We start from the raw sequence: 15,953 nt of genomic DNA, 5'->3' as shown, positions 1-15,953 counted from the left end.
TTGTAGAAAAGCACTGGTATCGTAGCTATGTTATTTGAATGTTCTAATGTGTGCTTATTAGATGTTTCATTAGTATTATGCTAACATTGTATATCTCTGTTATTTGAATTTCAGTGCTGTCAAATATGTATTTTGATCCTGTTTCATGGTAGTCCAGTTTACTTCATTTAGGGCCCCTTTTACAAAGGTGTGCTAGCATTTTTAGCGCACACTAAAAATTAGCATTTGCTAACCGTGTAGATGCCCATAGGAATGTTATGGGCATCTACATGGTTAGTGCATGCTAAAAATGCTAGCACACCTTTATAAAAGTCTCCCTTATTGTATTTATGTTTATATTTGGTCATTTTACTATTGTTATGCTGTTAACAAAATTTTAAGTTCTTTGTTAAACTGTACACCGCTTTGGGTGAATCTCTTCATAAAGGAGGTTAATAAATCCCAAGAACAAACCCCTCCTTTTACAAAGTAATGTGGTAATGCTGACACAGCCCATTCACTTTGAATAGGCTATGTTGGCATTACCGTACTGGAAGCCGCTAGTGTGGGTTTGTAAAAGGGGGGAGGGCAACTAACTAAATATGCCTCAACTAGCCATTGAGCCCGTAAAAACGGGCTAGTAAAGGAAGGGGGGTTTGAAAGCCCCCCCCCGGATAGGTTGCCGTCACCCCCCCTCCCGGAGTCCCCTCCGCCACCCGGGCCGGGTACCTGGCTTCACTATTCAAACCGCCGGAACGCAGCACACAGCTCTTCTGAGCTGCCATCAGCCTTCCTTCTTCTCTGCATGTGTTCCGCCCTTGTGTGACGTAATGTCAGCGAGGGTGGGACACAGGCAGGTAAGGAAGGCCAACGGCAGCTCAGATGAGCTGTGTGCTGCGTTCCGGCGGTTGGAATAGTGAAGCCAGGTACCGGGACCGGGTGGAGGGTGGGTGGCAGCGGCAACTCCGGGTGGGTGGGGGGAGCGGTAGCAGCAACCCTGGGGGGGGGGAACGGTGGCGACGGCGGTTCCCTCACTCGCAGGTACGCAGGTTCCCTCTCTGTCACGCCCCCATCATCACGTATTGATGCAGGGGCGGGACAGAGGGTCTCTACTGCGCATTTGCGAGTGAGTACGCCTCTTGCCATTTATATGTTTGATTCTGCCCTAGTCAACATACCCCCCCTTTCACAAAGCTGCACTAGTGGCTGCCACAACACAGCCCATTCACTTTGAATGGGCTGTGTTGGCATTACAGCACTGGCAGCTGCTAGCACGTCTTTATAAAAAGAGGGGGGGGAGAGATACAGTAGCAAAAAAAAAATATCTCTCTATATAAAACGCACCTCCAACATTCTAATGAAGCCTCACTTTCCCAACGTTCTAAAATGAGGCGGCTGAGACCACTTTTTGAACATCAGTGTTTGCCCCGCCCACGCGCTGCTGATTGGCTGTGCCTCAGGTGATGCACACAAAGTAGGGTTCTACCTCCCAAACACTCACATGGACTTAGAAACAACCAAGCCTTTGAATGGGACCGGTGCTGCAGAGGAGCAGGAGTGGTACAGCGAAGAAAATGCAGCGGCGTTCAGGAAAAAAAAAACCACACATGAGTCCTGCCCCTTCCTGAGGAGGGGGTAGCTACAAGCACGGGGACCAACCGCGAGGAAAGCGCGGACGAAGAACGCCACTAAACAACCACTACATCGTGGACCTTACTCTGCAAGCTGTTCATGCGGTGACTCTCCAAGCCGGCGTTCAGTGCCTACAACAGAGACTTCCAAACACATGCGCCCTCAGCCCTGCCCCCCCTACAGAACGCCACCCACATTCCACACTAAAACCAAACCAACCCCCCCCCAAAAAAAAACCCCACCCAAACGGAAACCTCCGGCGCCTAACCCCCCCTAAAAAAAACGGATCACAGCCCACCTGAGTGCCCAGCTGAAATCAGTGCCTACAAGGAGACCTCCAGACACATGCGCCCTCAGCCCCGTCCCCCCCTACAGAACACCACCCACATTCCACACTCGAAAAAAACCCATATCTACTCCTACTGCCTGCCTGCAATGGATCCCTCTGGTTTCAACAAAAATACAAGTGCCTACAAATACCACATCAGAGTGCCCTGCTGAATTAAGATTACTGTATCACACTCACACGCAGAGAATCACCCCCTACCAGCCACAAAAAACCCCCACATCTAATATGGACAATCAGCATCACTCACTAACACACATACATACAACCAAACTGCCCACCACCCAAAATGCCACACACTGCCATGGACAGACAACATCTTGCTTTCACACTCATACACACACACTCCCTCCCCCTACCCCCTTAATACAAAAACTGAAACAGTAAAAACCTACATCTCTCTCTTACAAACACCCACAGACTCCCATAATCCCCCCCAAAAAAACACAAATACTCATACAGAACAACCCTACCCCACAAACACCCCCCCAGAAAATGGCACACACACCCACAGACACCCACAACCCCCCTCAAAACCACAAACACTCATACAGAACAACGCTACCCTACCCCACAAACACCCCTCCCCCCAAAAAAAATAGCATACACCCATAGACCCCCACAACCCCCCCCCCCACAAAACCACAAACACTCATACAGACTTTACAACTTAAAAAAAAAACTCTTTTCCTTTAAAAAAAAAATATATCCCTTAATATCAAACAGAAAAAAACAACAACAACAAAAAAAAACACATGCTAGCGCCCGTTTCATTTGTTTTGGAAACGGGCCTTTTTTACTAGTATATATATATATATACATATATATAGGATTTCAAAAAAACACTTTACCATTGACACCCTTTCCTGTATACATCAAGCATTAAATGCAACAATATCAATTGATGTGTGAAAAATTCAGTAGCAATCAGTAAAACGGTGATTACAAGTTGCAGACAAAGGAGTTCCTCAGGACCAGAGTGGTGATGAGGAAGAAAGGTGGATAATGCGTTTGTAGGGTGCATGCCTCTTTGACAGAAACAGAATAAGTGGTACATCAAATGCTTGAAAAGATGGTATATTACACTGGATGGGAAAATGTGCTCTGTCCCTATATATTCTCCCCCAGTTACTGTATTGGAGCTATATATATCGGTTTGCTGTATTCTTGACCCAAAAGTCCCATCCCCAACGCTGGCCTTTGTATCATTACTTCTATGCCCTGCCTATCCCGATAGAAAACTGACAAGTAACTGATGAAGTTCACTGGCCAACAGTACTTCACAGTCAGTAAATTAAAGTATTAAAGTGAAAAATGACGAAACCTCTGGAATGACCATGTTGCCAATCTTTAATTATAGTTCTCCTCCCCCCCCCCCCCCCCCACCAAAAAAAAAAAACAACTTTCGTGCCTAAATGAAAAGAGATCACTCACTGCAAGGAACCTATAAAACTAAAACTGAAGTTTACAAAATGCGTCAATGAATCATTTTGTACTTTTAATTAAAATGTTTTCCACCATGAATTGCACTTGTGGTTCTGGCTTGCTCATTTTAAACATCACTCCTGTCAGAGCGACCGAAGCGCTCTCGCGCCCTGCTGTGGCCGGATTGCGCATGCCCAGTGGCTGCGGAACACTGTCAGGCCAAGAAGAGGGACTCGAAGTTTTTTTTTATTTTGGAGTCCGGTTCATCTAGTGCCAGTGCAGCTGGAGCGCACGTCGCGGGGCCTGGCCGACCTCTGTAGCTGTGTTGTCACCTGCCAGTTCGCAGACTATGGGGGACCGGTGGGCCGAAGACTCGCAATGTGCCCCGCCATGAAGTTCCAGTGACTGCAGTTTTCGGGCCTAAAGTGGGCGCGGGGGGAAGGGGGGAGCGAGCGGCACCGGCATGATGAGAAAGTAGGGGGGGAGGGGGGATTCTCGTTTCTGTGCGCTGCTGAATGGAAATGATGCGGGGGAGAGTGTGAGATCGGTCAGGAAAGAAATCCCACCCAAAACATGGCTCAGGAGAAAATGGAGCTGGACCTGGAGCTCCATGTGTCGGTGCCGCCGAGCGATGGAAGTTTGAGGAGATCGAATAGCGCCCCTCTGATAAACGGGCTGAGGTGAGGGGGCGCGCGCTGCTGATCTCTTTGTATCGTTTCTCACAGGCCTTGTGTTTTATACGAGTCGTCCACCCTCTCCCCACCCCCCAAAAGGAAAAGGACAGGTTGTACTACAGATGCTTAATGTGGTGAGGTGTCCTAAGAAGGCGGGTCAGGCAAGTTAAAAAAGGAAAAAAAAAAATGATTGGAATAAAACAATTTAAAAAATATAGCATACATAACAATGATGGGGTTCGTTTTTGCGAGAGTGTGATGTTGCATGACTTTTTTTTTTTGCCAATGCTTAAGAGTTTTTATACATAGAATTATACTGAGGGTCTCTGCTGATTGGATTTGTCGTAAGTTGTAATATTTTTGTTTAGACGTGCAGAATGAATATGTGATAACGATGATGCTAGAGCTTTTGAGACCACCGATTTTTCTGAAGAAAAGCTCTGGTGTTATCTTGAAAGCTTGTATTCTTTAGCAGGGGCAGCAGAACACATTTTTGGTTGGGGTACCAAAGAAACCAACCTCCCATCACTGAGCTTTAGTCTTCCTTGTTGTTAATGCTATGTGGGTCTAAAGGTTGGTCAGGGCTGTACTCAGGACTGTGCAAGTGATGGGGTCATACAGGGCATAAGGGAGGCAGGGGCACCAAATTGCCCCCTCTATCCATTGTCTTTGGTTGCGGCACAGTGGGTGGGGCATGTTGCACAGGGCTTGGTTCCAGCTCACCATAGGCCTGAAGTTGGCTGTGCCTTGGTCCCAATAGCCCATTCTGTTCTGCCTGTTATCCTGTCTTTTTGTGATCCAATGAAAAGGTATCACCATTTTCAAAGATACCACTGAACATCAACAAATATGAAGAACTAATGACCAAAGCAAGTAATAAAACCTTTTCATACAATCCTCTTCTTCTCTTGACTAGGTTTACCTGTTATGCTTCACCCAATCCACTTTTTCCTGATGTTTCTTTTACTTATTTTAATTTTTGTTGAGTGAGAAAGGGGTGGGATATAAGCCACATTAAAAGGTACAACACTTATATGTCATATAAATGGCTAAAAATGTGTTTACCTATATGTTTAGTTTATTAAATATTCTTAACTGCATATTTGATAGTACAAGGGAGAAGTATTTCTAGAGGTCAGGTAAATATTCATTCCCAAATGCTGGACTAGAAAAGAAAAGGACTTTTTTAAAAATTAGCTAATTCAGTATTTCTTCTAGGATAAAGTTTTCCATTGTCAGCAGACTTCAGAGAATACATTCGCTATTTTTGAAAATAATGACCCCCAAATAACTTTTGATATTCCCTCTTTATCCAGTTGTCATGTAGTTGAAAGCCGTCTATTGATAAGAGCAAATTGCATTATTGGAACATGCCACTTTTCTCTCCTTCAGAATAGAGAAGCATGGGCTGAGGTGATAAGAAGAAAATAAAGGATAGAAAAAGGAAATATGACCAAGTGATACTTCAGTCCATGGGGCAGCTGAGTTTGAGCTAACAAGCTAGAACTGCCCAGAAACCAATTTGAGTTGATGCTGTTAAATTGTTGGTGGCTGGGTCCTATCCAGCAAAGCCATGGGACGTTGGTGGTCATAGGTTGCAACCTCTGTCCTGTTCTGGTAGTTGCTTAGATTATTGTAGAGCTTGGTAGTAAAGTATGAGGTGGGATTATGTAACATTGTAAATGACGGCATATAAAGACCTGTATGGTCCATCCAGTCTGCCCATGTTGAATGAATTATGAAAACTTGTTTGCTCATGTACCCAGGATGGTACAGAACCACTTGTTGCACACATAAAATTATGTTTACAAAGATACACTACTAATAATTTCTATAGTGCTACTAGGTGTATGCAGTGCTTCACACATTATATGCAGGTACTTTCTCTGTCCCTAGAGGGCTAACAATCTACGTTTTTTGTACCTGGGGCAATGGAGGGTTAAGTCACTTGCCCAAGGTTACAAGGAGCTGCAGTGGGAATTGAACCCAGGTAGCCAGGATCAAAGCCTGCTGCACTAACCATTAGGCCACACCTCTACAGAGTAATGAATTTGACGTCTATATTCCAATTCAAACAAGGTACAGCAGGTGAGGGAGGCCCTACTCTCACATAAGTGAATGAAAACAGTAGTTATACAATATTTGTTCACAATGGTCCAAAATCCACACCACATTACTATAAGAAAATAGTATAGCCCAATCAGCCATCCAGGCTGCCCAGTTATGTACAGTGCTACGGATATATCTCAATTACCAGCTGTAGTAGTTTACATAAGAGCATAAGTGTTGCTATACTGGGACAGATTGAAGGTCCATCAAACCCAGTATCCTGTTTCCAGCAGTGGCCAGTCTAAGTCATAGGTACCTAGTAAGATCCCAAAACAGTAAAACAGATTTTATGCTGCTTATCCCAAGTCCATTTTAATAATTGCTTATGGACTTTTCTTTAAGGAACTTATCCAGATCTTTTTAAATCCTGCTAAGATAACTCCTTTTACCATATTCTCTGGCAACAAATTCCAGAGTATAATTATACATTAAGTGAAGAAATAATTTCTCCAATTTGTTATAAATGTACTACTTAGTAGCTTCATTGGGTGCCCCCTTGTAGTTTTGGAAAGAGTAAACAAGCAATAAATATCTACCCGTTCCACTCCATTCAGGATTGTATAGACATGGAAAAAAGGGGATGGGACTTGATATATACTGCCTCTCTGTGGTTACAATCAAAGTGGTTTACATATTATATACAGGTACTTATTTTGTACCTGGGACAGTGTAGGTTTAAGTGAAGGTTTAAGTGACTTGCCCAAAGTCACAGGGAGCTGTAGTGTGAATCAAACCCAGATCTCCAGGTTTTCAGGCCACTACACTAACCATTAGGCTGCTCCTCCGCTCAATCATATCTCTCCTCAGCTGTCTCTTTTCCAAACTGAAGTGCCCTAAGCATATTTAGCCTTTCCTCATAGGGAAGTCAACCCTTTCCCTTTGTCATTTTTGTTTCCCTTATCTGTACCTATTCTAATTCCACTATATCCTTTTTGAGCTGCTGTAACCAAAATTGCTCACAATATTCAAGGTATGGTCGCACCACGGAATGATACAAAGGAACAGTATTATAATATTCTCAGTTTTGTTCTTCATTCCTTTCCTACATTTCCAAATACTTTTCTCTTTAGTCATGAGCAGTAGTTGTATTTGGGCAGTTTCAGAATCGTGCAATATGTTCATATATTTTAGGCTTTTCTTTTTTGCTGAATTTCCTCAGAATGTTGTGGCTTTCTGTTATGACCTTAAACTATTAGTTTATCTTGTTGGGCAGACTGGATAGATTGTATAGGTCTTTATCTGCTGTCATCTACCATGTTACTATGTTACCTGGCAATTTCTTTCTTTTCATCTTCCAGCTGAATCAGAACCAGGGCTAAAATCTGATACCATGAGCCTTCATTCCATTAAGATCCTGGGATTCCCCTTCTCCACCCCATTTTATATCCTTTTCCAAATTGGGTGGCGGAGCTGGTGGGGGGAAGAGGGGTTGGTGGCTGGGAGGCAAGGATAGTGGTGGGCAGACTTATACGGTCTGTGCCAGAGCCAGTGGTGGGAGGCGGGACTGGTGGTGGGGAGGCGGGGAATAGTGCTGGGCAGACTTATACGGTCTGCCAGAGCCGGTGTTTGGGAGGCGGGGCTGGTGGTTGGGAGGCGGGGATAGTGCTGGCCAGACTTTTACGGTCTGTGCCCTGAAGAGCATACGTACAAATCAATGTAGGGTATACACAAAAAGTAGCACACATGAGTTGTCTTGTTGGGCAGACTGGATGGACCGTGTAGGTCTTTTTTCTGCCGTCATCTACTATGTTACTGTATGTTAGGTACAAATCAAGGGATAGTGCTGGGCAGACTTATACGGTCTGTGCCAGAGCCGGTGGTTGGGAGGCGGGGATAGTGCTGGGCAGACTTATACGGTCTGTGCCCTGAAGAGCACAGGTACAAATCAAAGTAGGGTATACACAAAAAGTAGCACATATGAGTTTATCTTGTTGGGCAGACTGGATGGACCATGCAGGTCTTTTTCTGCTGTCATCTACTATGTTACTATGACAGCTCTCAGCCAGGGCTCAGGGACCATGCACTATGTCCCAGATTCTGTATAGGTCACCCAAAGTTGGGCATGCAATTGTGGTCGTGGATCACAGATCTGTGCACAAACTAATTAGCTAATTAGATCACAACCAATTACTGGTATTGTCAAGCACTTAATTGTTAGTAATTAGGAGTTACGTGCAGATCCTACACCCTATAATATGCATGTCTAAAGTTTTTGGTACTCAGTGTCAAAGAGGGCATGTGCGGGTTGGTGGCATTCCTAGAAATTAGGCACGATGTTGTAGAATACCTGCATATGTGCACCTAACTGAAATCTGTTGGGCATGAGTATTTACACTAGCCTTTGGCAGGCATTAATGCTCACGTCAAAAGTTATATGCAAAATGCACGCAAAGCTAGCATTCTATAAATGTGGTTTCACACAGGGTGCTCTTTACAGAATACAATAGAGGTCTGGAAATTCGAATGCCGGAAATCCGGATCACCTGAAAATCTGGACCCTTTAAATTTAGCTGCCAACTGCCCGAGAATCCAGACTGACCCGATCCCTGAGGAGTCTGGATTTTTGGACTTCTACTGTGCTAGCTTAGCATACATCATTATCTACACCTGTCTTAGGGCACCATTTACAGAATGTAGCCCTAAAGCTCCTTCTGGAACCCAACACTTATGGGTCCATGGTGATTTTTGTGTTCGTTCACCAGCCTGAACATTTTTATTACCTAGCTGGGACCTTTTGAAGTTGTTTCTTTTTTTCGTGTTACTGGAGTGAGAAGTGGCGGCCACCACAGTGTCTATGTGTTTTATTTTTACAAAACTTACCACTGATGGGCTCTAAATCCAGCCACCAAATGTTGTCATTGTACAATGACTGTTACTCCCAGGTGTTGTGAATGTTTCATTTTCAATTTTAAAAATACCAGCAGAAACTGTCTTGTAAAAATATGTCTTGTTGAGAACATAGAAATGATTTAATTTTCCTTAGGTAAGTTGAACTGTTGCACTTAATTAGTAATGTTTGCTTATTTTGAAATATGGGTGAAAACTGAAAGATATTACTTTAGAATGGATGATGTTTGGTAGATTTGGTGAAACTGCAGCTGTAGTCTAAATATTACTGTATTGGACTTCAGAACTAAAATGTCTTAAAGAGCTGAAGACAAGCAAATTTTCTTTAATAAATCCTTATATAAAAAGTATCATTAACTTATTACTTTTTAGAACTAAGTAACAAGAGTAATACTATTCTACATAGAGGAAGGCAAGATGCATTATTGATTACAAGTAATTGAGATTATACTCTCACTTCAGTCAAGTGAGTCATGTACTGATGCAAAAAGAGATGAACTCTACATCTTGATTTTTCAGAGCCTTTATTTTAACCAAGTTACCTTTCTATGAAATGTGAAAGGTGAATAAGTTTTTCTCTTTAGTGCTAGTAGCGAGAGGAACAGGGAGAAGTCTGGTGAAAAAATGTAGAATTCTACTCTGAAAGATTATATAAAAACATATTCTTCAAGTTTTTGTACTGCAAAATACTTTGGGCCCAGTATGAAAGCCTCGGTACTGTCTTGTAAAACAAGAGAATTAATTATGCAACAGAAAAAGTCAAATTGGTTAATAAATCCACATTTTCCTAATATATAAATTCTATGTGGAAAACACATCCAGGCCAGAGATATTGAACTGGATTTCAGGATGTTTACACTAAATTATGACTAATCTATATTGGGCAATAAAGATATTTTGATTTTTTTTTTTAATTAAAAAAAGTATAAACAATTCTGCTAGAGAAGGCTGCAGAGAGAAATCAGTAAAACTATAAAATACAAAGAATAAAAATAAAAACACCAAAAGGATCTAAAGCAACAAAACAGTGTGACAAGGCGGTGGCCGTAGCCAGAAGTTGCTAGTGAGGCCCTGCCTGGAGTATTGTGTTTTTTGGAGGTTGTATCTTGCTAAGGACATAAAAAGACTCAATCTAAGTTTTGGTACCTGGGGCAATGGAGGGTTAAGTGACTTGCCCTAGGTCACAAGGAGCTGCATTGGGAATTGAACCCATATCACCAGGATCAAAGCCCGCTACACTAACCATTAGGCCACTCCTCCACTCATTACTTTTGAGCCAAACTGGATATGGGTAGCCATCTGCAAATGCACAATTTCTAATTGGTTAGAAGATTGCATTTCCTTCACTTATGCAAAGGTTGGGATAACTTTAGAGGGTCGTGTCAAGGCTCATAATGTCAGAACCTTGGCGATGTCAGTAGTCCACTTGAAGTTAGCCTCCATAGAGGAGGTTTGCAAAGCTGCAATGTGGCCCTCTATCCACACATTCACATCTCATTACTGCATGAGCAGCATACCCGATGTGATAGCCAGTTCGATCAGGCAGTTCTGAAGGATTTGTTCGGTATATAGCTGCACCTTCACAACTAGTATGTAATTAATTTCAGGTTAATTGACTTTGAGGATTAAACGTTTCGAGTCCGTGCTGTCCTCACATTGTTGTTTTTGGTGAGCCTGGTAGCTAGGGATTCCCTGGTGTTAGAATACAGATGGTTGATCTTAGAGAATGTGAAATTACCTGTAGCAGATGTTTTCCAAGGACAGCAGGCCAAGTATTCTCGTGTACCCGCCCACCTCCCCTTGAAGTTGTGTTCTTTAACTATTTTACATGACTGAGGACCCTGCGCTTACGCATTGGGCAGGAAAGCACCAGCTCATGTGCATTGGGACACTGCTAGAAATTTCTACAGTCATCTCGCTAGTCATTGTCCGCACTGGGCTCCGTCAGATGATGTCACCTAGATGTGAGAATACTTGGCCTGCTGTCCTCGGAGAAACCTGCTACAGGTGAGTTAACTTGGCTTTATTGTTATTAGTATATTGGATAGTGTGGGCTATCATTTAAATAAATAAATATACACATGCAGAGGGTTGCTAAAGGCTTCTAGAAATTAGTTCCAAATTAAGAAGCTTTTTCTTTTGTGTGGCTTTGTTGAATGATGTCACCCAATTGTGAGGATTTTAATCCTGCTGTCCACGGAGAACATCCACTATAGGAAAGTAACTTGGTCTTGCATTCAAACTTTACATAAATATGCACATTCTTTGAAACATGTAGCTTAAATGGAATGATATCTGATTAATTTCATAACTTTTCTTCTCTGTGTCACAGGATAACGCAGACATACTTGGTAGCCTCTTCCGCTGGTTTCCTGTTTGGATGTACTCTCCTAATATGATAGAAGTTTCAGCCACTGGTGTGAGTAGCTCATCTTCCCACCCTGCCAACGTCAGTAGCTCCTCAGTTCTTTAATTTCCATACTGTGCGGCGTATGCTTGCTCTCCACAAGAAAGGAAAAAGCTACACAAATCTTTTTTTCTCCGTATTACGGAACATGTTGGTGCCCACTCTTAGGACCTCATTGAAGTACTGGTGAGAATAACTTCAGGAAGCGATGTGACTTCCAGTAACTCTGGGCTCACTGTCAGTACCAAAGGGTTCCAGCACCAGTGTACTTCCCCCTCAGGGGGCTGGGTCAAAGACTCAATTACCGCCAGACTCTGCCAAATTCAAAATGCAGGACACATCCCCAAGCCACAGCAGCATACTAAATATATCATAAAGCCACAGGCTTCACCTGGACATTCTAGCAGTCGCCCCAGATGCAGCTACCTCGACAAAGCCGTCTGAACATAATCAACAGTCCCAAGATTCTACTCCATTATCTCTCTCTGCACAGACTGAAGTATGGCTCAACCATCACTTCATTGTCATCAACAGCAGATGAATCCATTAACTGATGGGTTGTATCCGCCTACCAGCAGGTGGAGATAGAGAACACTGAAAGCACATGGTGTTCCTGGACGCCCAGCCCCCTCTGCCTTCAGTATATCTCTATCTCCCAGCAGGTGTGGACGTCGCTTTCTCAGCTCCTGGATTTCTGCTTGGGGTGGCTCCTGTGCTTTGCCAGTAGAGCAGGGGGGTGTTGTGGCTGGTGGTGCCCACTTTAAAGGCATACTTGGTTTTCCCTGTCCCTGCCTTACCCCATTCTCCCTCCTCCCAGAGTTCCACTGTGGCTGCCTGCCTCACAGTAAAAAGAAAAAGAGGCTTTCTCCAGAGCGCCTGGTTAGGTGCAGCTTGACCGAAGCTCGTTTGACTCGGTCTCCTGAGGTGAGAGTGGTGCCCAGCTCCTCCGGGGAGGTTCCCGCTGACAGCGCTCTGTGCGGGGTAAGTAGGCGGCTTTTTGTTTTCTGTATTTGATGGCTGCTGAAGGAGTTAAGCGCTGCTCCCACTGTTGGAAATGCAGATCAGCAGTGGGGCTTTGCAGCTCATGCTGCCTAGATACTAATGCTTCCACGAGCATGGCGGGCGGTGAGTCTTCCCGCCTGATGGAGTTGGCAGTTGGCACCATCTTGGAGGCACCGCGTGACTCGACCCTTGCAGTTTGCGGAGGGGTCCGAGTGCAGGGGGACGCCTCATTTTTAGGTTTCTAGAGGAGCTATTGCCTCCGCTTCCCCCAATGTGGGGGCGGAGGTACAGGGTGAGTTTTTCTCCCCTGAATTTGTGCTGCTGATGCATAAGGCTTTTATGTTAAAAAGAGCACTGCCTGAGGCTCGGGACAATTCCTTTCGGACTGGGTTGCCTCCAGTTCTTGATAGCCCAGCATCTGCTGGAGACTTTATTTCTTCCCCCGAGCCTTTGGCTCACGCTAAGAGTAGACGAGTGAATACCCCGTCTGAGGGGGACTCTTCACCCTGATCTCCCCCGTGGTCTAGTTTCGGGGAGTCTGAGGGGTCGGGCAGGCCATCACGGACTGATGATCCAGATGAGGGTGGCTACTTGTCACAGGAGTTGGATGACCCTAAAGTGGTTCGGATTTTCCACCGCGAAGAGCTGTCAGCTCTCATTTCTGATGCCTTACAGGCCCTTTGTATTGAAGATCCTGACGAGGGCACTGCCTCTTCTATTAATCTTAGGATGGCTAGTACTAAGAAGCCTTCTCGGGCTTTTCCCGTGCATGCTTCCATCCAAGAGCTTATTTCTGCTCAATGGTCTGACCCTGATGGTCCCTTGAAGGTGGCCGGGGCTATGTGTCACCTTTACCCTCTGAGTGAAAGTCAGTTGGCCCTCTTTGATACATCCCATCAGTTATTTATTTATTATTTTTCAGCTTTTATATCCCACAATTTTCCCACCACTGGCAGGCTCAATGTGGCTTACAACATTTATTACAAATAGTTGAGTACAATGAACGGAAAGAGATAGGATGGAGGGTAAGGATAAAGAAATGGGTCAGTCCAGAAGGGCCATGTCCTGAGGTCAGTGTGGTTGGACAGGTTCGTTGGGGTATGCGTGCTCAAATAAGCAGGTCTTAAGCGACTTCTTGAAAGGCAGATAATCCCGGATCGTTTTCACTGATTTAGGCAGTGCATTCCACAGGTGAGTGCTGACGTAGGAAAATGTGGAAGCATACATGGTTTTATATTTCAGTTTAGAACAAGCAGGGTAGTGGAGGTTTAAGTAAGACCGGGCAGTTCTTAGGGAGTTTCTTGGTGGTAGGTGGACTAGGGCATCCATGTACGCTGGGGCTGTTCCGTAGAGAATCTTGTGGACTAGGGTACAGATTTTAAAAGTTATATGCTCTTGGACAGGAAGCCAATGCAATTTCTCACGAAGTGGACTGGAGCTGGTGAACTTCGACACTCCAAAGATGAGTCGAGCCGCTGTGTTTTGGACGGTTTGTAGCTTCTTTAGGAGTATGCCTGTGCACCCTGCATAGATGCCATTGCAGTAATCTAGGCGGCTCAAGACTAACGATCTGACCAGATTGCAGAAGACTCCCCTTGGGAAATAAGATTTCACTCGCTTTAATTTCCAGAGTGAGGAGAATGCTTTCTTGGTGGTTGCGATGGTATGATCCAGTAGCTTTAAGTTCCGATCTACAGTAACACCTAGTATACGTAGGCTTTCAGAGATGGGTAAGGTAAAGCCTGGCACGGTTAAGTTAGTGGGCCTAAATTTATTAAAGGGAGAGGCTAGAATCAGGCAGTGAGTTTTGTCGGTGTTAAGTTTTAATTTGAAGGTGTTGGCCCATGCGAGCATGGTGTTTATTCCAAGGCTGATGTCATCAGTAATTTCAGCGAAGCTCGTACGAAACGGGATGTAAATAGTGACATCATCTGCATAGATAAATGGGTGGAGACCAAGTTTTGAAAGGGTTGCAGCCAGGGGAATCAGCATTACTTTGAAAAGAGTAGGAGAGAACGGCGAGCCTTGGGGCACCCCACAGACCTGGTGCCACGGAGAGGATAACTGTGAATCAGACTTCACTTGGTAGGTTCTGGTGGTTAAGAAGCTGGCTAGCCAGGCTAGAACATTCCCACCGACACCGAAGTAGTCAAGAAGCCGTAGCAGGATGGCATGATCTACCATGTCGAAAGCACTTGATAAGTCAAATTGAAGTAAAAGAATGCTCCTCCCTATTGCTATTTCCTGCTTGAAGCTTGAGAGAAGCGTGACAAGCACTGTTTCAGTGCTGTGAAGGGCACGGAAGCCTGACTGCGATTCATGGAATATTGAGAATCCGTCCAGATACTCAGTGAGCTGTTTGTTCACCATGCTCTCCATAAGTTTTACAAATTGCGGTATGGATGCAATCGGGCGATAGTTTGTTAGATCAGCACTATTATTTTAGGCATCCTTTGGGACTGGGGTGAGTAGTATATTCCCATGAGTGCCAGGGAAGAACCCCTTGCCCAGCATAAAATTCAGGTGCTGTGTTAGAACAGCTATGAAGCAAACAGGAGCACTTTTAAGTAGATAGTTTGGGCAGATGTCCAGGTAGCAAAACTTACTGGAGAATCTGCGGATCTCCTGTGTGACGGATTTGACAGTAAGTGCAGAAAAGCCCAAGAATGTTCTATCTACTGGGCAGCCTTCTGGATCCGGAGCGAGGCTAGCGATGAACTGTTCTATTCCTGCGCAGTGCTGTGGTAGGAATCTCCGGAGACAAAGTATTTTATCTTTAAAGAACGCGGCAAGCTGATCAGCAGATGGGATGACGGTTGATGGGGAGGTGAGTCTTGTGGGATCCAGCAGTTTGTTGACGAAGAAGGAAAGTGTTCTGATGTCCTTGTAGTCGGGTCCTATTTTTGTTTTATAGTATAAAGTCCAGTTAATGGAGTCATCTGCTGTTGATGACAAGGAAGGGAAAATTAGGTTCTTACCTTGATAATTTTCTTTCCTTTAGTCACAGCAGATGAATCCATGATCCCTCCCTGTCTGACTTTAGTTTTTGTACAGATGTTGCATACAGACATTGTGCCTCATCAGTAGTACTTGAAGATAAGCTATCAGAGTTACTACATGCTGCTTTTATTGCAGGAGGTTGATAACGTCCCTCCTTTGTTTAGTTATTGCTCCGGTTCAGGGGCGTTTGTTTTCTGTGAGGAAAGTTTGTTATTTTGCCTTTCTTATTCACTCTGCTTTGGAAATTTCATATACTGAAAGCAGAGGGGGCTGGGCGTCCAGGAACACCATGTGCTTTCAGTGTTCGCTATCTCCACCTGCTGGTAGGCTGATACAACCCATCAGTGAATGGAGTAATCTGCTGTGACTAAAGGAAAGAAAATTATCAAGGTAAGAACCTAATTTTCCCTTAAAATGCTCAAAGAAAACTATGAAAGTAAAACACCTGAAAGGTACTCATGAGAAACTTCATAACAAACTACCCTCATTGCCCTCTAGTCAGATATCTGTATTGACTACATTTAACCACCTC

The 15,953-nt window shown here is 44.3% G+C and overlaps 1 protein-coding gene across 4 annotated transcripts in view; it reads left to right on the top strand.

The window, feature by feature from the left end:
- Positions 1-3,582: 3,582 nt before the first annotated feature.
- The window catches only part of LOC115473845 (protein FAM122A-like), a 131,471-nt gene continuing 119,100 nt past the window's right edge, over positions 3,583-15,953 (top strand). For all 4 annotated transcript variants that reach the window (XM_030208988.1, XM_030208987.1, XM_030208986.1 and 1 more), the window contains exon 1: positions 3,583-4,062. In XM_030208988.1, the coding sequence (XP_030064848.1) occupies positions 3,956-4,062 (107 nt within the window). In that variant the 5' untranslated portion in view covers positions 3,583-3,955. The remainder of the gene's footprint in view (positions 4,063-15,953) is intronic.

This window comes from Microcaecilia unicolor, chromosome 7, assembly GCF_901765095.1.
Source record: "Microcaecilia unicolor chromosome 7, aMicUni1.1, whole genome shotgun sequence".
Lineage (NCBI taxonomy): Eukaryota > Metazoa > Chordata > Amphibia > Gymnophiona > Siphonopidae > Microcaecilia > Microcaecilia unicolor.
The sequence above is the reverse complement of the archived record's forward strand: the minus strand, read 5'-3'. Positions and strand labels throughout refer to the sequence as shown.